The sequence below is a fragment of the Eschrichtius robustus genome, chromosome 17, assembly GCF_028021215.1.
Source record: "Eschrichtius robustus isolate mEscRob2 chromosome 17, mEscRob2.pri, whole genome shotgun sequence".
Classification (NCBI taxonomy): Eukaryota; Metazoa; Chordata; class Mammalia; order Artiodactyla; family Eschrichtiidae; genus Eschrichtius; species Eschrichtius robustus.
Genome location: NC_090840.1, coordinates 81,976,303 through 81,997,651, shown reverse-complemented (window position 1 = coordinate 81,997,651; position 21,349 = coordinate 81,976,303). Strand labels below are relative to the sequence as shown.

General features: G+C 44.7%; 1 protein-coding gene across 1 annotated transcript in view; it reads left to right on the top strand.

Annotated features, from left to right (window-relative positions):
• The window catches only part of FAM135B (family with sequence similarity 135 member B), a 178,448-nt gene that overhangs the window by 140,761 nt on the left and 16,338 nt on the right, over positions 1 to 21,349 (top strand). Inside the window, exons 9-12 of the mRNA XM_068525663.1 lie at positions 5,148 to 5,303; positions 6,262 to 6,335; positions 12,660 to 12,814; positions 19,303 to 21,304. Of these exons, the coding sequence (XP_068381764.1) occupies positions 5,148 to 5,303; positions 6,262 to 6,335; positions 12,660 to 12,814; positions 19,303 to 21,304 (2,387 nt within the window). The remainder of the gene's footprint in view (positions 1 to 5,147; positions 5,304 to 6,261; positions 6,336 to 12,659; positions 12,815 to 19,302; positions 21,305 to 21,349) is intronic.

Genomic DNA, 21,349 nt, shown 5'->3' with positions numbered 1-21,349 from the left:
ATGCAGCGTGTCTGTACACAGTGGTAGTATACAGCCATCAAAAAGAAGGGAATCTTGCCATTTGTGACAACATGGATGAACCTTGAGGGCATGGTGCTAAGTGAAATGAGTCATTCAGAGAAAGACAAATACTGTATTATCTCACTTATATGTGGAATCTAAAAAAAAAAAAGCTCATAGAAACAGAGACCATATTGGTGGTTGCCAGGGGGGGTGGGGGGAGGTGAGGGAAATGGGTGAAGGTGGTCAAAAGGTATAAGCCTCCAGTTATAAGTAAGTTCTGGGGATACAGCGTGGTGATTAGTAACAATACGGTAGTGATTGATAGTTAACAATACTGTGTTATATATTTTAAATTTACCAAGAGAGTAGATCCTAAAAGTTCTCATCACAAGAAAAAGAAAATTGTAACTATGTGAGGTGATAGGTGTATTAAGTAACCTTATTGTGGCCGTCATGTCGCAGTATGTACACGTATCATTATGCTGTACCCCTGAAACGTACAAATGCACCAGGGGTTCCCCCACCGCAGCCTGCGAGTGCAGGGGGAGACGTGGATATGTCCCCATGCGTTTTGCCACAAGTGGACACAGAGGAGCATCGTGGTCCCTGAACCACTAAGGGGTGGGCGTGGGGCAGAACCCAAGGCCATCCGCGAGCCACTGCAATATTGATGCATCTGGTCCCTGCAGTGGTTCAGGCCACAGCTCAGGCTGCCAATGAGTTCTTAGATATATTTCACGAAAACCCAGCGGGTTGCCTGCTTCCTTTGGTACCGGGCCCCCAAACTGCAGGAAAAAGGCCCCTGGTTTGGAGTGACAGTGTTGCCTCAGGCTTTATTTGGTACAGAGCAACCAAATTAGCTGACTGCTGCAGGGATGCAGCTGGGTGACACGGAGGGAAAGGGGGAGTCGGGGAGGAGCACAGCCTGGTCTGTGGTTTGCTAAAGGGCTGGCCTGGTGCTGGGAGTGAAAGAAACAAAGCTTCCTCCTTGCCCGCGCCCCCCACCCCCCCGCAAAAGACACATTTCACAGCCCACAGAACGTTTCGAGGCAGGACATCGTCACCTAGTGGTCAACCAAGCACATGGTCACAAAAGCATCCATCTCAAGGATGGATTGGTCAGTGGAAACTGTTTCAGGTGATTTAAGACAATTTGAAAACACAGAGCTCTACAGTCATGGAGTAGTTCACCTGCACCTTTTCTCTGTGTGAATCTTATACACATTTCTTAAGCACCTACGACGTGCCAGCTACTCTGCTATTTGTTGGGAATACGACAAAGACAAAGATGGCAGAGAGCTCCCCAGGACTAACAGCCTAGGGTGAAACAGATTAGTTCACGCATGAGGCGGGAGCTGTCAGTAGCAACAGTGCTGGACCAGGAGGTGTAAGACGAGGGACCTGTGTGAGCACCGGAGGCTCTAGGTAACGTTAGGAGCAAGGCGGGGAGGGAACAACCACGCAAAGCCAGGGTGAGACTCGACCTGACGGAAGCACCATGGGCGCTCGGGGCCCAGCACGGCTGCAGAGGGAGCCCTTGAAGCCAGTTGTGGGGTCTGGGCTGGAAAGGTGATTGGAGCCCACGATCAGGATTTCCGCTGTGCAGCCTGATTAGAAAAGGGATGGCTTGTGCTCTCCGTAACGGGTGGAAAGGTTCTAATGAAACTCAGCCACGTGCTTTGGTACAGCAAACAGGTTCAAATCATGCTGAGTGTCTACCAGACAGCAATGGAAAAATCCTGGTGTCTGGGTCCTGCCCTCAGAGACGGGCCCAAACGCTTTATGGTCTCCAGTGATTCAGTGTGCAGCTAGGACTAAGGCCCATGGTGAGAGAACGCGGCCAGCTCAGGGTGTATAAAGCAGGCTTTCCTCCACCTGACACCTGCTTACCTTAAAGACGCAATGCAGGCATCACCTCCTCCGGGAAGCCTTCCATGACCCTTTCACAGCACTCAGGGCCTATCTCTTTCATAGTACTTTGTAGGTCTGACTATCGAAATAAATAGCTGTAACTGGACCATGTGCCCCTTCCAGGGCTGGACATATTTATCTTTGGCTTCCCAGAGCTTGGCATACTCCAAGCTCAGACTTCAGTAAACAGAGCAAGGGGCGGAGGTGGTGAGTAAATGAGCAAAGGAGCGTGGCTAGACGCAGATGAAAAGCACGGCAGGGGTGGCTGTATATTTTTCAGGAGCTTCACCTGAAATGGCACTGGGTCCAGACTGCCTCCTTGTCAGCGTGAAGGGCTTCTCTTTTTCTTGCCAGAGAGACCCTTCCACACCCATCGTCTGTAACTGAACAGGCCCAGGCCTCTGTGAGAGCAGGAAGGTCCTCTTGTGGCTTAATTAGAAGCTTCCTTAATCTTATCTGGAACCATTGCTGTAATCAACTCGGGGAAGAAAATAATGCTCCCAAAGACACATTTAATGAATGGCTTTTCCTTTCCTCTCTGGGGGCTGAGCTCAGAATTCATGCTGTGTTTGCCAGTATTGCTGGAGTGGATGGTGGGGAGAGCCGTGGGTGTCAGGGCGAGAAGGCCAGTAAAGGAAGTCCAGTTTCTAAGGCAGAGCCGTGGGTGTCAGGGCGAGAAGGCCAGTAAAGGAAGTCCAGTTCCTAAGGCACGGGTGCCTCTCACTGATGCAGAGTCACCAGCTGACTCAATAAAGAGTTACTGAGTTTCCATCATCCGTCAGCCACGGTGTAGGTACCGAGAATATTGAGAAGGCTAAAGCTCGGGGTGCAGGCAAAGGAGGGCACCAAAGCAACATATGGCGAGTGGTGCCATGAGAGTAGTCTGTGCAAGGTCAAGTAGACTGCAAGGAGAGGGAGGCTAGGCTTACACGTGGAACACGGTAGAAGTTTTGAGAGAATCATCAGGAACAAGGGGGACTGCACTGGCTTCTGAAACAGTTACCTGGTGGAGAACAGACAAGTCCAGAGTGGTGAAGAGAGGGAGAAAGGAGATTGGAAGAGGGAGTAGGCATTCCAAGGAGGACGTGCAGCCCGATCAAGGCCCTGGTGCTTGGAAAGAACTGTGTGTTCAGGTTGGTGTGGCTGGAGCCATGGGCAGCACTGGGCCAGAGGGAAGGTAGCCAGAGGGAAGGCCGGGAACGTTGTCAGGGGCAGAAAGGTGTCCGGTGCTGATGCAGGAGCTTGGCGTCCATTAGTGAGGGTAACGTGTTGGAGAATTTAAAGATAAGCCACTAATAGACCATCTAATAGCCTTACTCTCCAGCCTAGAGGTTTTCCAGTGGCCAATCACATCCCCTACTCTCCCCAACCCAGTCCTTCCTTTTCTGCCTCTTAACACTTTGGGCCGTGGATTATGGGACTGAACCAAGAGTGGACGTTCCCTGTTTGGTCCCTGTCTCCCAACAGAGCCAGTGGTGGAAACAGTGCTTCCATCAGAAGACAGTTAGGGCCATTCTCTTGTTTTGGAGTTTTGTAGCTTGTGTTGTCACCAAAGACTGATCTTTCCTCTTGGAAGAAGCAGCTTAGAGACACTACAGGTGAATGATGCCTTGTACCCGGAAGCTAGTCATTAATTACAAAGCTGCAATACCCAACAATTAAAGAGCCCTACAGAGTGTCAAATTCCTTCTTCTCTGTTTTTCTTACTCTCAGATGCTTCGCTCCACCCAGGATGCCTTATACTAGCATCAGCCTTTAGTCCAAGAAGAGTGAAGGGAACTTTCAACGTTTCAAGTGAGGCTTTGAACTTAGTCTCCTCATACATTGTTACACCCAATAAAGGGTTATTTGCTTTGCACACTCATTTTGCAGATGAAGAAACTGAGGCACATGGCAAAGAAGGAGCTCAGAGATGGGTTTGAAGCAGCAATGGTTATGTGTCCTGCTGCGTCTTCCAAGACAGACACGTGCCCACCACTCTTTTTTTTTTCAGTGTTCTTAAGTGCTTGACTTTTTAAGCATATTAAGGATAGGGATGGTATAAACCTATTTTTATTGAAATACAGTTGATTTACAATATATTAGTTTCAGGTATACAACATAGTATTTGATATTTTTACAGATTATACTAAATTTAAAGTTATAAAATATTGGCTATACTCCTCATGGTTAACCCACCTTCCTATCTCCTCTGGTGAATGAGGCTCTCTGCAGGCAGAGACACTCTTTTTGTCAAAACACCTTTACTGAACTTCACTTTATTTATTTACTTGCCGCGCCTCGCGGCATGCAGGATCTTAGTTCCCCGACCAGGGATCGAACCCGGGCCCCCTGCATTGGGAGTGCGGAGTCTTAACCACTGGACCGCCAAGGAAGTCCCAAGAGACGCTCTCTAATTCATCTTTGTGCCCCCATGTATTCTAAACATGTGCCTGGGATATGGGAGATGCACATTAAATTCTTGGTGGTAAGTGATGAAGAGTAGAATTCAGTGTTAGGCTGGGACCACTGATTCTCTGGCTGTCCTCAGAGATGTGATCTCTCTTCTCACCTCTCCACAATGAAAGTTACCCCCTACGAGAGAGGCAGACGGCTCTCGTAGTTCTAAACTGAAGCTAGCCAAAAGTTCCCCCAAGGGCTCCGGACCTCTGTAGACTGGGTCCTTCAAGCTTTTGTTAAGACAGCGTGGGATCCTCCTTAAGAAATTTGGAGTGATGGGGGGAAGATGGTGGCGGGTCTATTGAGCACGGCCATGTGGAAATCACCTAGCAAGTTAGATGCCGTGAGGTTATAAAGACTTCATTGTTTCTCGGGAGATGTTTTACGACGCCTACTCTGTAAAGGCAGCGTAGTGCCATGGCTTTGTGGTGAGATGGTCTTCCAGTTGAATCCCAGCTTTGTGTGACCTTGGGTGTGCTATTTAATCCTCTCTCATTTTATTTTTGTATAAAATGATGGCTACAATAACTCTACCAAAGGTTCATTGTGGGGATTAAATAGGAAAGGGCATATAAAAACACCTAGTGTTCTACCTGCCAACTAGTAGATATTAATAAGTGGAAGGTATCATGATTGTCGAGTACTGAGTTCAGAACATAATAGGATGCAGAGGAGAGTCCAGAGAAAGGAGAGGGATTCGTTAAAAGCAGAGAAGCCAGTAAAGACTTCAGGAGGAAGACGGCAGTAGCTTCGTGGAGCAGAGGTCCTTTACTGCCACCCTTTTGCCTCCCCAGATGTTGAATAATCCAGAGAAGATAGCTGAGCAGATAAGTAAGGATCTTGCCCAGCTGGCCTCCCACCTGATGGCTCTGTGGACCCAGTTCCTGGACACGGTGACATTACACTCCCAAGTGACCGCTTATCTCACCCAGGAGCATCACACCTTGCGGGTAAGGGGTTAAATGGTATAAATTCTGTAATCACGCACCAGTGATCTCTCAAGCAAGCTTTACAGCAGTTGGCTCATTGGGCAGAGAATAAAAGTCGGGATTGCCTTCTGTAGACCCAAGTGCTAGTTCTTCTCCACCATGAACTTGCAGTGAAACTTCATGAACTTCCTTTGGCTTTCAAATCTTTGCTCTACTATTCAAAAAATACCTTCCTTGGCTACCAAGTGATAGCAAGCCAATCTCAGGGATATGACGAAGTGCTTTGATAGTGTTTCAAAGAAGTGTCTTCACATCTACTCCATTGTTCCTAGCTCATTTTTTTGCCACCAGCTTGAGTGCACAGCGGTGGGTACTAATGCATAATAAAAGACGTTGGTCTTCTCATTTCCAGCAAGAGGACCAAATAGCTAAGTCTACAAAGTGCTTAGCGGACACACTTGCATGACTGGCTTTGCACATTCTATTTCATCTGTGTTTATTTATGGCCTCTGTTTTCAAGGGTCTCATATTCTAGTAGAAGAAATAAGACCTAAATGTAAAAACGACAGAACGCAAGCCAAAAGCAGATTCATAAACATGCATTCAACTGTGTCCATAAATCAGGTTTGTGCTAAGAACCAGAAATAGAGAGGGCAGCTGGGGGTGGGTAGAAATACTAGTGTTTCAGAACCTCTGGGTTGTGGGCTAAGCTCTCCCTGATATTAATATATGTTACTTCCCTCGTTGAGCCTTAATTTCTTTTTAAAAAGTCAAGGCTAGGGACTTCCCTGGTGGTCCAGTGGTTAAGATTCTGCGCTTCCACTGTAGGCGGCACGGGTTCGATCCCTGGTCGGGAACTAAGATCCCTCATGCTGCATGGTGCGGCCAAAAATAAATAAATAGTTTAAAAAAAAAAAAAAAAAAGTGAAGGCCAAACCCACCCAATGAGTTACATTGTTTGTACTATTTTATTCCTCAGGTCCGAAGGTTTTCCGAGGCCTTCTTTTATATGGAGCACCAGAAACTTGCAGTGCTGACCTTTCAGGAAAATCTGTAAGTAACCAGTTGCATGCCCACATCGTGAACCCTAAGCGCCAAGGACATTCTTGTTCAAAGTTATTTCTTCCCTTCATCTCCAATCGTGAAGGAGAGAAGTCTGCCCACCTCTGCACATTCAGGTGCAATTTCTCTGAAGGCAAAAGAGTCAGACAAATTGCAGAGGCAGGAGCTGGCAGGTGGCAGAGAAGATCAATAGCCGGGGTTTTTTGTTGTTGTTGAGTATCCTTATGGTTCTGTAGCCAGAATCAAGGCTTCCTCGGTCCCTGAAGACATCTGTGCTGAGTCCTCTTTGCAAAATGAATTAGAAGCAGGTGGTGTGGGCACGAGCTATGTCAGGAAAAAAAAAAAAAAAATTCACCTGAGACTTTGCAGCAGCTATGAAATGCATTTAGCATAAGAATTAAGGCTGAACTACCTAATTAGGAGGACAGCTGAATATCTAAGTTTGACTTCCTCTGGAAAAATTTTAAAAACATTCAGAAAAGTCGAAGGGTTGACAAAAGGTGAGGTCATTGTCTCTCATTGTAGATTTCCCTTGTGGGCACCATCAGTGCTTCCTCCAAGATGTCTGGCCTTGGCTACACAAGTCCAAGCATTTCTTTTGGTTTCTGCATAGTACGTTTGCCTCCAAAATAAATGTGGATGGAATAATGTTTGAGATGCTATAGTAAATCCAGCAGGAGAAACACTTGAAATCCATCCATCACTTAGGACAGACCCGAAGATCTTTTCACCCTCATCTTTATAACCTTATTTTCTCCCCACACTTGATTCTATTTGGAAAGTTACAGCAATGTTTAAGTTTGCCTCATGGATTCTGAAATTGAGAGGGGCACCAAGGAAAACATATCTCATGTTAAAATGGCTTTTCTAGACATATCTAGAGTCACTCACTCATGCATTCATTCATTCAGTCCAGCCCCCTGCTAGAACCAACTGTATTTTTTAAAATGAAAATTGGGAGAGTTAATTTGGCAAATACAAGCATCACTTTGAGGACCACTGAGCAAAGCACTGCAATTCAAGACTACTGCAGGAAATCTAATTCCAAATCACCACAACAATAGGTAGACCTCAGACTGCCAGGCCCTGGCTGCATTCCCAAGGAGTGTGAACACACAAAGAGGTGACAGACGCATAGGCAACTAGTGTCCTGGAAGAGTTTTGTTGGAATGACAACCACTTGTACAAAGTACAGATGGTATGGTATTCGGGAGACCTGGGTTCAAAATCCTGCTCCTCTACTCGCAGCAGATCCTTGAGAGAGTTAATTTTCTGTTTGTTTGTTTGTTTTTTCCCTGAAGCTCACCTAGTCTTCGTTTCCTTAAAATGGGTGGGATAATGGTTGTGAGGATCACATGAGAGCATCACGCGCAGGACCCGACCTGGGGCAGCTGCAGACTCTGCTCGGAAAGAGTTAGGTGATGCCTGATGACTTACACAAATGTTTGCTGTTCACATAGACACTGGGGATGCAGCAGGGAACAGAATAAAGATGTTCTCCCCACGGTCACTCATTCTAGTGGAGAGACAGGCAAGAAGTACATGATATCACTTCAGAGAGTGATCAGTAAAGAAAAACACATCAAGGTGAGGACATAGAAAATTATGAGAAGAGGTGTGGCCAGTGTCCTCATAAATGTTTCACAACTAGCTCTCGGGAAAGCAAAAACAAACAAACAAACTCCAGTCTGTAGTGTTTGCCAATTTCCATGTGTGGATGCTCCCACCATGGTCAATTTCAAGCTAGGGATATGTTATCACTGAATGTGGATTCAGGAAGAGATGTATACAGCTGGCTCTTGCAAGCCAATATGAACTGGCTCCAACACAACACTGGGTGTGGGAGAAGGAATGTTTTAGCCAAAGAGATAAAAGGAAGTCTTTCTGAGGATGTGGCATTTGGGCAGAGACTGGGGTTTTAGCAAGCCATACCCTGATATGGGAGAAGACTCTTTAGTCAGAGGGAATAGTTGGTGCAAAGGTCCTTGTATGGGAACACAAAGTGTTTGGAAGCATCAAGAAGCAAGTGTAGCTAGATTGGAGTGAGCAAGTAGGAGACAGGGAGGTAGGACCAGGGAGGACCAGCATGAAGAATTCAGACTTTGTGGTATGGTAATTATAACGAACGCCTTAAAAACCTGGCATGTGACTATGGTGGTGAGACCTTGGATTTCAAATCTCATATACCTGTTTCGAAATCTTGATCCTGTAACTTATACTGCTTGTGACATCAAACTAGTTACTGCTTAGCTTGTGCTTAGATGTAAAAGGGAGATTCCTTTATTCAACAAGTATCTATCTAGTGTTGATTGTGTGCCAGATACTATTTGGGGTATCGGATACCCAGCAGTGAACAAAACAGACATACTCCCTATGTCATGGAGCTCATATTTTAGTAATGGAAAGCATATGCATAAATAAATATACACAAATAAATATATACATAAATGTAAATATATGAATATATACATAAATAAATATGATATGGCAAACATAATAAGTGCTATGGAGAAATATATCAGCGTGACAGGCACAAAGCGTGCTATTTCGTAGAGCTGTCAGAGACAGGCTTCCTAAGGAGACACTTGAATGGAGCTCTAAGGCAGGGGGAGGGATTGAGCCCTGCAGATACCTAGGAGATTATAACATTTGCCCCATAGTGCAACTTCAGAGATTAGAGAAATGTGTTACCATTCAGTTAATAGTAGATATTAACCTACAGCAGAAAGCATACACTAGAATAGCAATGATGCTATTTAGAAAGAGGTAAACGTTTAATTAGGTCATTAAAATAAGAACTATAGAATCAAGAGGGAAATTTTATTTCAGACTGAGAAAATTACTGGAGGACAGGTCCTAAGGGCTGTGAACAGAATTAAACCGTAGATGGAGAGAGTGAAGAGATGCTTTGCATTGCTGGCGACTGTGCATGGACACGGGTGTGCTCATCTGGTGGTCAGACTGGAGGGGAGGGTGCAGCCGCAGGGAGCTCATGCTGTTTGCATAGGGGACAGGACCATCCTCCCACATCAGGATGGACAGGAGAAACTTCGCTGTCAAGACCCTTCTTGTTCCAGCACACACTAGAGCGTGTTTCTCAAATGATAGGTCACAGTCAGTGAGTGAACGGTGAGATCATCTTAGTGGATTTACAACGGCCTTTTTTAAATGACATAGGATAGGATAGGATAGGGTAAGGTAAGATAGGTAGTAGTAGTAAGAAGTGTTTCTGAAACTTCCGTTTCAGCGTGTATGTTTCTGGGGGTGTGCGTGATTGTACTCCGTGGCCGTGTAAAATGAAGACCATTTCTTGCCATGGGTTGCACTGATTAAAAAGTGTTTTAAAATGATTTAGAACTGGTTAGTAGCAAGGGTGTGTTTTATTGTTCCTCTTTCTGTTTTTACCAATGCCAGCCAGTGCCTTTCACACAGTAAGGAAGTGCTCAAAGAAAGTTTATTAAATGAATGAATGTGAAAATGTTGATGAGTATGAAGACCTATACTGATGACTTAATTTCTGTAAAATGATCATTGAGATGTCACTCTTTTATGATTTCCGTAGTAATAATTGTAACACCGTCTCCTTTTTAAAAATCATTTATTCTACAAGCTGCTATGTATATAGAGTTGAGCACAACAGTCACTTCACCTGCCTTCCTGCTGCTAATAAGTCTATTGAGAAGCTTCTGGTAAGAAGCTGTGCTAAATACTTTACACGCAGTGGCTCATTTAATGTTCACACTAAGCCCCTGAGCAAGGAACTGTTATTATCCCCACTTTACAGAAGAAACTGGAGAAACCTGGGCTCAGAGAGGTTAAGTAACTTAGACCACACAGCAAGCAAGTGATGCAACCATGGATCTGTCAAAGTCCAGATCCCACACTCCTAGCCTCCCTGCTATGGCTACCCTATATAGCGTTGAACCATTATCCTAAAGAATACACCAGAAAAATAGAATGTAGATTTTTTGACCTGTAAATAGAAGTATCTGTATGCTGTTGGGCTGTACTCCGGGAGTCAGGATAAACCTGACCTTGAAATAAAAATGAAATGAACAAGGCCCTATATGCTCTACACAGCAGATCTCTAGAACTTTTTCATCTTACTTCATTGAAACTTCATGCCCCGTGATGAGCAATTCTCCATTTTCCCCTCTCCCAACCCCTGGCAACCACCCCTCCCCTCTTTGATTCTATGAATCCGACTAGTTTGGATACCTCATGTATAGCGGAATCATGCAGTGTTTGTCCCTCTGTGACTGGCTTATTTCACTTAGCATAATGTCCTGAAAGTCCATCCCTGTTGTCACATATTGCAGAATCTCCTTTTTTAAGGCTGAATAATATTCCATTGTCCCACATTTTCTCTATCCATTCATCTGTCCATGGGCAATGAGCTTGTTTTCATATCTTGGCTGTTACGAATAGTGCTATTATGTGCATAGGAGTGCTAATATCTCTCAAATATACTGATTTCAATTATTTGGGATAAATACTCAGAAGTGGAATTGCCAGCTCATATGGTATCTCTATTTTGAAGTTTTTGAGGAACTTCCATACTGTTTTCTACAGCAGCTGCACCATTTTGCCTTCCCCTCAACAGGGCGCAAGGGTTTCAACTTCTCCACATACTCACCAACACTTGTTTGTTCCAATAATAGCCATCCTAACAGGTGTGAGGTGGTAGCTCGTAGTGTACATGCCCTGGAATTTTTAGTTATTTGTTAACACGTGAGAAGCATTGTTTGAGGCATGTGGTCACATTCACAATGTCTGTATACTACATTCCAGCAGGAGAGAACTCCCTGCCTAAAATAACTTAGTTCTGACTCTCCAGCACCTATCCTGTTGTATTATAATTACCTGATTAACCACCTAATTTATTCATGACTCTATAAGTTCTTTAGGTCCAGAATCAAGTTTCAATCCTCTAGGTTTACTCCCTACCCTGTGCACACCATCCTATGCACGTTGGTGTTCAATCAGTATACTTTGTTAATAAGCTGAAAACTGGACCAAAAATTGATGATAGCTGAGAAGTGCAGAACTGATTGCAACAAAATTCCATTTAAATATTCAGACAGAGGTCCAAAGAATGACGAATTTGCAACGGCCTTCATGGCTTTGAGGGAGAGAATAAATTGCTTCTCTTTATCTTTCATAGGTTAAAATCCAATTGAGAAATAAGAGGCAAATGACATATACACATTTAATATTTATGTTAAATATACATATATAAAATAGCGTATATGTGCATATATGTCCATCTTCATCATATTTCTTACTGAGGATGCTGGATTACAGAAGTTGCCCTGGCCTGTGCAACGTTCCACAGCTACAGAACTGTTCTCTGCGGGCAGATAATCTAAAGGGCTGGAGAGTGAGCTGGGGACTTCCAGAGTCAGGCTGCTCTAAAAACATCTGCAGTTGGACAAAGAGACAGAAAGACAGACAGACAGAAAGTAGCTATGCGTGCTCAATTCTTCTCCCAAACTCACCAACCCGATAAGAGCGTCGTCTTTGCTTGGGCAAGAGTGATTGAGCTGGCATGGAGAAAAATGATGGATTGTTAATAATTTTCCCTTCATGGGAGAAAAATAAACTCTTGCCGTTTTGCAGGGACTTGAGGAGAAGGGAGTAAACGTTTTCCACCAGCCCAGCCTTCGAATTAGGAATACTGTTTATTTCAAATTCTGGAATCACATCCCTACTCGTGGAGTGATATCTGGGTCATGGAGGAGGAATAAGGGGCATTTTAAAATCCTATATGCAGGAAACAAAAAAATATGGCTCCTGAACTAGGGGAATTTATACTCTAATCAAGGATCCTGTTGTCCACACAGCAAGCAATAAAAAAGCAATTGTAGATGGTTCTGAATTCAAATGCCACAAAATATGATTCAGACCCTAAGTGCTATAGGTAGTTAGAGAAATAGGAGTAAAGTATATATAGATTTAAGTGTTTCCTCCAAAACACTAATTTACGATTCCTAGCCATTTAGAAACTCAGCATACATTCCACTAGAATGGTATTTATTACATTCTACTAATTGGTATGTGATAAATGCTCTGGTGTTTTGCCTAATCACACAATCCATGTCCTGATCAGCACCCAGAACAGTTCTGATTCAAAGCAGACTAGGGCTTTGGGGGCTGGGTAGGTAGCCAGGAAGAAAGGGAGGGTAGACAGACCGATGGCAATTGTTAGAGTCTACTGAACATTTTCTGAATGCTGTCTTGGGATAAGAGGGATGGAGCAGTAAGTTTAAAACCTTTAAATCTTTCTTGGATGCTCATCGGGTCCATGTTCCCCAGGATCCAGACCCACAGCCAGCTGTCTCTGGATGTCCGGAATTCAGAGTACCTCACCACCATGCCCCCGCTGCCCGCAGAGTGTCTGGACATTGATGGTGACTGGAGCACTCTGCCCGTTATCTTCGAGGACAGATATGTGGACTGCCCGGCCACAGGTGTGTCTTCTCCTTTTTTGCTTTGGAAACCTCAAGAGTAGGGCTTACCACTGGGTTCCCATCAGTTGCTCTGTTTACATCCCTGCAGCCATGGGAACAAATCAATGAAGTATTTATCAGTTCCTAGAGGAGAAGCAAGAACTAAGGTTGAGCTTGTTATTGGAAATGACTTTGTTGCCGTGAATGGACAAAGCAATGGAAGCAAAGGACACTTATAGTAAAGACTCCCTTTTGGACTCCTGGGGCGAAATTGTATTTAGTGCTTCAATGTTTTCACCTGTAAAATGGGAACCAAATTCTCCCCCTCACCAGAGTCCCCTGAGAGTTAGACGGAGATCTTTTCTTATCTCAAATGTACAATTCAAATATAAATTCATTTCTGGTTGAACCTAAATGGCATTCAGTTGACATTCCTACGCAGTGCGTGCTTTATGGAACAAGCCAGGTAAAGTATTTGAGAAAGTGGGCACATAAATATATGGATTAATGGATGAACAACTCCCTTCAGGGGGAAGAGGTAACATGTTTGTGTGTGTGTGTGTGTGTGTGTGTGTGCAGATTGCAATCTGTTTTGCTGGGGCTGCACAGAGTTTGTTAATGAACTGATCCATCAACTGGAAAGAGCCTAGTGCAAACTGTAGAGCGAATGTCCGTTCCCTGTCCCCTGCACAGCCCTGCTCATGGAAGCACAACAAGCTCTTACAAATGACAGAGCTGAAAGAGACCCATGATCCCTTAAAGGACCAAACTGTGCCAGCCCCTATGCTGGAGGCTTTATGAGCTTTATCTCTTTAACCCTATAAACAACCTCAGAAGCCCTATTTAACAGAGAAAAACTGAGGCACAAAGAGGGTAAATATTAATCAAAGATGACACAGCTTGTAAAAGCCAGCATTCAAAGCCAGTTCACTGCAATGCCAAAGCCCGTGTCTGCTTGTCATCTCTTGGCAAAATATTTTTTAAACCATTCTACTGGGGTACCCATAATTAAAGGAGGGGCCACTTAAATTTCAGAGTTTCTGCAATCTGAGATTTGTAGGATGTTTTAAAAAGTCTAGGTGACTTCCAAGGACTGCAACGTTGCAAACAAAGGATGTTGTCCGGTTTTCTGTTGTACCCTGACATCTAGTGTCTACGCTGTGTATGACGGCTTGACTGCGTGTGAGCTCCAGAGATGGCAGCCAACCAGCTGCGCAAAACAATCTCAGTACTCCCTAATGGCCTATATAGGAAAAGAATCTAAACAAAAAAATAAAACAGTGGGTATATGTACATGTATAACTGAGTCACTTTGCTGTACACCTGAAACTAACACAGTGTTGTAAATGAACTAGACTCCAATAAAAGTAAACAATGAACAAATAAATAAATAAATAAAATTTGGCACCCATCTCAAAAAAAAATTCATACATATATTGAAAGAAAAGAAAAAAGCTCAGAACATTGGATTGAGACTGTGTGTGTGTGTACATATGTACATATGTTGATCTTCATTGTAGTTATATGATTGAACTACAGAAAATTTGAATAGAGAAGATATTTAAAATAAGCACCCACTATCAGACCCCCTAATACTATCATTATTAGACTTCAGATCACCTTCCAGTCTCTCTTTTACATACATATTAATAGGTACTCTCGTGGGTATAAATCTCAGTCCTCCAGCTCACATGTGCTATACTATCACATATCTTTATTTTTTATAAATCAACCTCATTTCAGCTGAGCCCCATCCCCCCTGCAGCTCTAGCTGGAAAGTCAATCTCAGCCTTTCTGGGGCTCCCTGACAACCCTCCTTACTGCCCATCACATCACTGCCCTAGAGTTTCACAGCGGCAAGGCATTGTTAGGGGAGGTCTTTCTAGGGCCATCTGCCCACGCAGGTCCCTGGAAGCCATGCATTGTCCACATCTACAGAGTATTTTAGGACCGGCATTGCTTTGCAACTTCTTTTTTTTTTTTAATGAATTTATTTTATTTATTTTTGGCTGTGTTGGGTCTTTGTTGCTGCACGCAGGCTTTGTCTAGCTGTGGCGAGCAGGGGCTACTCTTCGTTGCCGTGTGCGGGCTTCTCATTGCGGTGGCTTCTCTTGTAGAGCACGGGCTCTAGGCGTGCGGGCTTCAGTAGTTGTGGCTCACGGGCTCTAGAGCACAGGCTCAGTAGTTGTGGCGCACGGGCTTAGTTGCTCCGCGGCATGTGGGATCTTCCCAGACCAGGGCTCGAACCCGTGTCCCCTGCGTTGGCAGGCGGATTCTTAACCACTGCGCCACCAGAGAAGTCCGCTTTGCAACTTCTGTTATGTGCTTGGGACATGGGACTCGGCTGAGGCTAGGACCCCAGCATTTATGGTCACATCTCCCTGGAAGAACCCCAAGGCAGTTGCTCTCAGAGGCCTGGATACTTCCCCAAGGCTTCCCTCACACACCTCTCACCTGATCCATCCCCATCCCCAAAACTACTTTTACAGAGTCACCTATATCCATGCTCAAACCCCAAAGGTATTCTTTTGTTTTGAAAATTTTATTGAAATATAGTTGATTTACAATGTTGTGTTAGTTTCAGGTGTACAGCAAAGTGATTCAGTTATATATACACATATCTATGTGAATATATATAGTCTTTTTTTACATTCTCTTCCATTATAGGTTATTACAAGATATTGAGTATAGTTCCCAGTGCTATACAGTAGGTCCTTGTTGGTTATCTATTTTATATATAGTAGTGTGTATATTTTAATCCCAAACTCCTAATTTATCTCTCTCCTCCTCCCCTTTGGTAACCATAAGTTTGTTTTCTATGTCTGTGAGTCTATTTCCCAAAGCTATTCTTGAAGTTCTTGCTCTTTTACACTTTACTTTGGTGATTCTTTAATCCTGGAGCAAAAGTATTAGCGAATAAAGAACTATTTTCTTATTCCTCAAGGGCTTGGTGGCCTTAATTTTTATAATTTGCAATGAAGTTTTTGGGTTTGTATTCCATTCTTTTAGTGTAGTGGAAAAAGGGAAATAAAAGAATTTCATTTTCATACTAAAATTGTAATGTTTGTTCATGGTCTGCTATAGTACTGTGGCTGGAATACTTAACCTGTACCAGGAACTTGCAAATTCTGTCCATATGATCTGTAATCCCTTCTCTCACCCACCCGCTCGCTCTCCTGTCCCAGGGCAATTTGGCTGTTTTCCTAAGGTCTTAACAGTTGGCCAGATTGCCTGGATTTGAATTTTTTTTGGCCAACATCTAGTAACTGTATGCAATTGGGCAACAGGGGTTGTGGTTTCTACTCCGTAGGCTACTGGGAGCAGTGGATAGTTTCGTCCACTGGCACAAAGGAAGTTATGAATGCATGTCAACTAATACCGTTAGTCTCTGAGTCTAAATCCATCCTCTGTGAATCAGATCCTTTACTACTCTCATTTTTCCTGTAGTTGTAGTAGTGAAATTAAAATAGCTGTTTTGACAGTCTACTTCCTCACTGGGCTTCCTATGTCCTGTCTTAACTGTCTGTGATAAATCTCTCCTTTTTGTTTCAAGAACCCACCAATCCACCTGTTACTTGTAACATGAGGACCAGATTCCTTACTCCTACGAGGCACTCAGGTTCATCCATATTGTGGGCTCTTTCTTCCTGTCTAATCTCATGCCCTTCCCCCACTTCCTCTGTTCACTCTTGCTGCATCCGCGTGGGATCCAACCAACACCTGACCAGACTATGCCGCCCAGACTCCTGGGGCTTTGCTCACACTATCCTCCCTACTTAGGTTGACCCACTGTCTCCTTTTATGAAGAAGCTCAATACATATTTTCCAGCATACAACCCACATGTTTTGGTAGGAGAGCCAGCTGTCCTGTACCATGTTTGTTTCCCAATATTTTGAAAATCCCATAAAGACAAAGACTGGTTCACTATTATAACTGATCCCCACTTTCCCTCTCTCTAAACCTTGGCCCAGTATAGGGCTTTGCACATAGGATATGTCAATCTACCATTTGTAGGACTAAATAATATTGAAATTGTGTTTTTTCACACCAGTACAAACGGTCAATGAGAGTAATAGTCTTTGTTCTGCTGCATTTCTGATCTATTCTCAATTCATTTTATGAACACAATTCATTGGCTGCGAAGTAGCCAGGATGCTAGCCTTGGAGATATAGATACTTATAAAACACAAACTCTTCTCTCCAGTGGGAACAAGCCATGCCCACATGGATCATGGTATGGTGGTAGATGTGTTACACTACATGTGTGTAGAGGAGACACTAGGAATTTGCAACAGAGAATGTCTAACTTGCTGTAGGGTGTGAGACAGTTCCCCAGAGGAAGGGAAATTTGCTCAGTGTCTCAAGATGCAAAGAACATGTCCAGGTAAGGAAGAGAGTCATTCTTCACAGTCTTTGTTCTAATCCTTGACCCAATCATAAATTTCACTCAAAGGATGAGATGGTGATATCTAAAAGCTCCATGCAGTTTTTAAGTAAGTGTCTCAATAGTTTACTCCATGATAATGTTAATAATGATTATATTCATTTAACTTTGTTAAAACTGCATGGAAGATTTAAACTGTTTAAAGAAAATAAAAGGCCAGTCCCCTTTTTTTTGGTTTGGTGTATATGGAAATTGAATAATATATCATATAGCTTTCTCAAAAGAGCTGTGTTACAGGCACTTATCCCAATTATGCATATTGGGAGGGGGAGAGAGAGAGAGAGAAAGAAAATAAAGAAAAGAAGGAGGAGGAGGAGGAAGGGAGGAGGGGAATGAAATAGAAGAGAAAAGAGACTAGGGGAGAGAATGAGAGGCATAATAGTTTACCCTCAAGAAAAGTAAGAAAAAGAAGGTCACGCTTTGGCACGCCTCCATCCTGCTATAAAGACCAAAGCGACCTGGGAGCCTCTTGTGGTCTGAGTGCCGTGTACGATAATTGCCCTGGTTATGGAGCTCAAGCTTGGCAGTGTGTTTCCCATCAGAAAGCAGAAATCTGTCTTCCCCATGTGTCCATTTCATATCAGAAGCCTACTCTTGAGTTATGGCTGCGAGGCCCACTGGTTACTATGAACCTGCCCACCCAAGAAGAAAATGTATTCAACTAGGAAAAAGGCTTATTTTTTTTTCCAACTGTCCGAGGTCTCACAGCTGGCAAGTGTCAGTGTCAGGATTGGAAACCAGGGCCTCCTAGCTCCAAAGCATTCTCTATACTCTGTAAATACTGTACACAAGATGGGTAAATGTTTTAATATTTGTAAGTGGTAATTATTCAAAATGTTTTTTTACTAAGTAAAAGGTAAATCAAGAATTATAATCTTTGGCAGCTTTTGCATTAGTGTGATGCATTTCTGACACTGATAATCCGGTATTAGGTCAAACCTCACAGGTTAAGGGCGCAGTCTCTGATACGATTGTCCTTCCTTCACAACTCAGCCGCAAGCTCAGGGGTTCTCAGGCCTCCCAGACTTCTGACCAACTGGCTACCAATCCAGGGATTCCCATGACCCCCTCAGGTTTGATAATTTGCTGGAACAATTCAGAGAACTCAGGAAAGGGATATACTTATGATTTCAGTTTTATTAGAAAGGATACAAATAAAGACCAGCCAAAAGAATAGACTCATAGGGCAAGGTCTGGAAGGGCCCCAAACATGCAACGTTTATGCCCCCAGGGCTGGTATTCCTGGTATATGAATGTGCATCGCCCACCGGGGAAGCTTAGTCAGTCCTCCATGTCTAGAGTTCATACTGCGTTTCACAATGTAGGCATGATTGATTGAATCATGGGCCACATGATGGAACTCAATCCCCAGCCCATCTCTCCTCCCCAGAGGTTGTACCGATGTCACCTGGTTCAAATCCTCAGTCAACTAGTCACGTGGTTGGTCTTTCTGGCATGGCCAGCCCCCGTCCCGAGTCACCTCCTCAGCACAGACTATCAGAGGACTCACCATGAGTCACCTCGTTATCATTAGCTCAGGATCCGCCATGAATAACTGACATTCCTATCACTTGGGAAATTCCAAGAATTTAGAGGATATCTCCCAGGAAGCAGGAACAAAGCCCAGACAGACTCTTTATTATACAATCAGGCATTTGGGTAATTTGTGAATGTAGATTTTTTTTTTTAATAACTTGATTTATTTTATTTATTTCTTTTTGGCTGAGTTGAGTCTTCGTTGCTGCGTGCGGGCTTTCTCTAGTTGCGGTGAGCAGGGGCTACTCTTCATTGCGGTGCGCAGGATTCTCATTGCAGTGGCCTCTCTTGTTGCGGAGCAGGGGCTCTAGGTGTGCAGGCTTCAGTAGTTGCGGCATGCAGACTCAGTAGTTGTGGCACACGGGCTTAGTTGTTCCACGGCATGTGGGATCTTCCTGGACCGGGGATTGAACCTGTGTCCCCTGCATTGGCAGGCGGATTGTCAACCATTGCACCACCAGGGAAGCCCCGTGAATGTAGATTCTTAAAGTATAACACATTTTTTTCTTTCTTTTTTTCTTTTTGTAGGGCATAATTTGAGTGTGTACCCTAGTTTTGATGTTCCAGCAACAAGTCCCGCAGTACTGAATCTAAACGACAGAGAGGAGAACCATATTGTAAATAGAAAATCATCTTTGAGGGAAGACCTTGTCTTGCCCACCATGAAACCACCCCAAATGGACTCTAATGAAGAGGTTATTAGGTGTCCAGGGCCAAATGAGAATGTCACCACACCGAGTCATACGGACGTGTGCTCGGAATCTCAGGTGTATCTGACAATTGGTGAATTCCAGAACAAAACAGGTTTGCCTGAAGATGAATGTCAGACTGGCCAAAGGTCTGATGTTAGAACGCACCCACCGACAGATGAGGACCTGCCCAGGAGGAGTCCTGGTCCAGAGGATGGCCAGGCCCCAGCACTGACCTACATTGACGTGAATTCTAGCAATAAGAACCCCTGCAGAGCTGAACCCCCAGTGGTCACCAGTACCCAGCACGAGAGTGGGTGCTCTCAAGATAACTATGAATTAGACAGAACTGAGCTAAGCGAAGGGGTAGCAGGCGGAAGTCATCGCAATGCCATCTCTTCAGAGAAAACCACACCCCATGAGTTAAGTACTCTCGGAAAGGGAGCTGACCAGGGGAGCAAGATGGTGCTGCTGAGTCAGAAGCTCGTCCCCTCGGAGCCCTGTGATCCACTAAACTCTTCTTTGCGGGATCCCTTGGATGTCAAGGCTTCCCCAAAGGACCCTCACACAGAGGAGCAGGAGGAAGTGTCCGTACTATCTGGGGTCATCAAGAGATCCTCTTCCATCATCTCTGATTCGGGCATCGAGAGTGAGCCAAGCTCCGTCGCCTGGTCCGAGGCTCGAAGTAGAGCCCTGGAGTTGCCGAGTGACCGGGATGTCTTGCACCAGCTGGTTCGAAGACATGCCCTACACAGGAACTCCTTAGAGGGTGGACACACAGAGAGCAATACGAGTTTGCCAAGCGGGATCCAGGCCTCTCTCACCTCCATTAGCTCTTTGCCTTTTGAGGAGGAGGAGCGGGAACTGGCCCTCACCAAACTGACCAAGTCTGTCTCTGCGCCCCAGATCAGTAGCCCCGAGGAGTCTGCTGAAGATGTGGACTCCCTGCAGCAAGGCGGAGGTCTTTCTGAGACTTCAGCTGTGCGCATCAGGAGCACGGATCCCTCCGGACACCGCCTTCAACTTAGCAATGCTGGGGTTCACCATTCCCTTGTGGAGGTAGTTGCAGATGCTGACAGCCAGCAGGGCCCTGGTTACATAGATATCCCCAAAGGTAAAGAGAATCAGCTTGATCCTCAAGGACCCTGTTGTCTTGATGGCAGGACCGATAACCCTCCAGGGGTTGAAACCAAAGGTCTGACTTTAAAAATACCACGCATCCCAGCCCTTGAAACCCCTAGGTACAGAGCTTTTCCTACAGAACTCATGGAGACCCCAAAGCGCATGCCTGAAGACTCTAATGCGGGGAAAAGAGCTCTTTCCAACGGCAGCATCTTGGACGTTGAGCATTTCACCCACCATAAGGTGCCTGAAGTGAGTTGTACATCAGCTGCCGAAACCATCAACCGGGATTCAACAGATGAGCGAAGCAGCTCACCTGGCATCATTGATGATACAGCGCTTAGTAGAGAACCTAACACCTTCCCAGAGGATGGACCTGAAGCAGGCACTGTGTGCTCCACTGTGACTCACGCCATTCACTCCCAAGCTACTGGAAACCAAGAGCCAAGGGCAGGCCCCTCCATCATGCTGTCGCACGTGACCTCTGCAGAGACCTTCTCTCTGGACAGCCTGAAAGCTGTCGAGGTCGTCAACTTATCCGTGTCTTGCACTGCCACCTGTCTCCCTTTCTCGTCTGTGCCCAAGGAGACCCCTGCCAGGGCTGGATTCTCTTCCAAACAGACCCCATTTCCCATCACTCATCAACCTTTGGGTTCCTTTGGAGGTGTTCCTAACCATTCCAGCAAGTTGGAGGAGGAAGTCAGTGAAAGGATGTTCAGGTAGGTTTGCTGGTGGCTTGCCTACACCAGCACCATCTTTCAGAT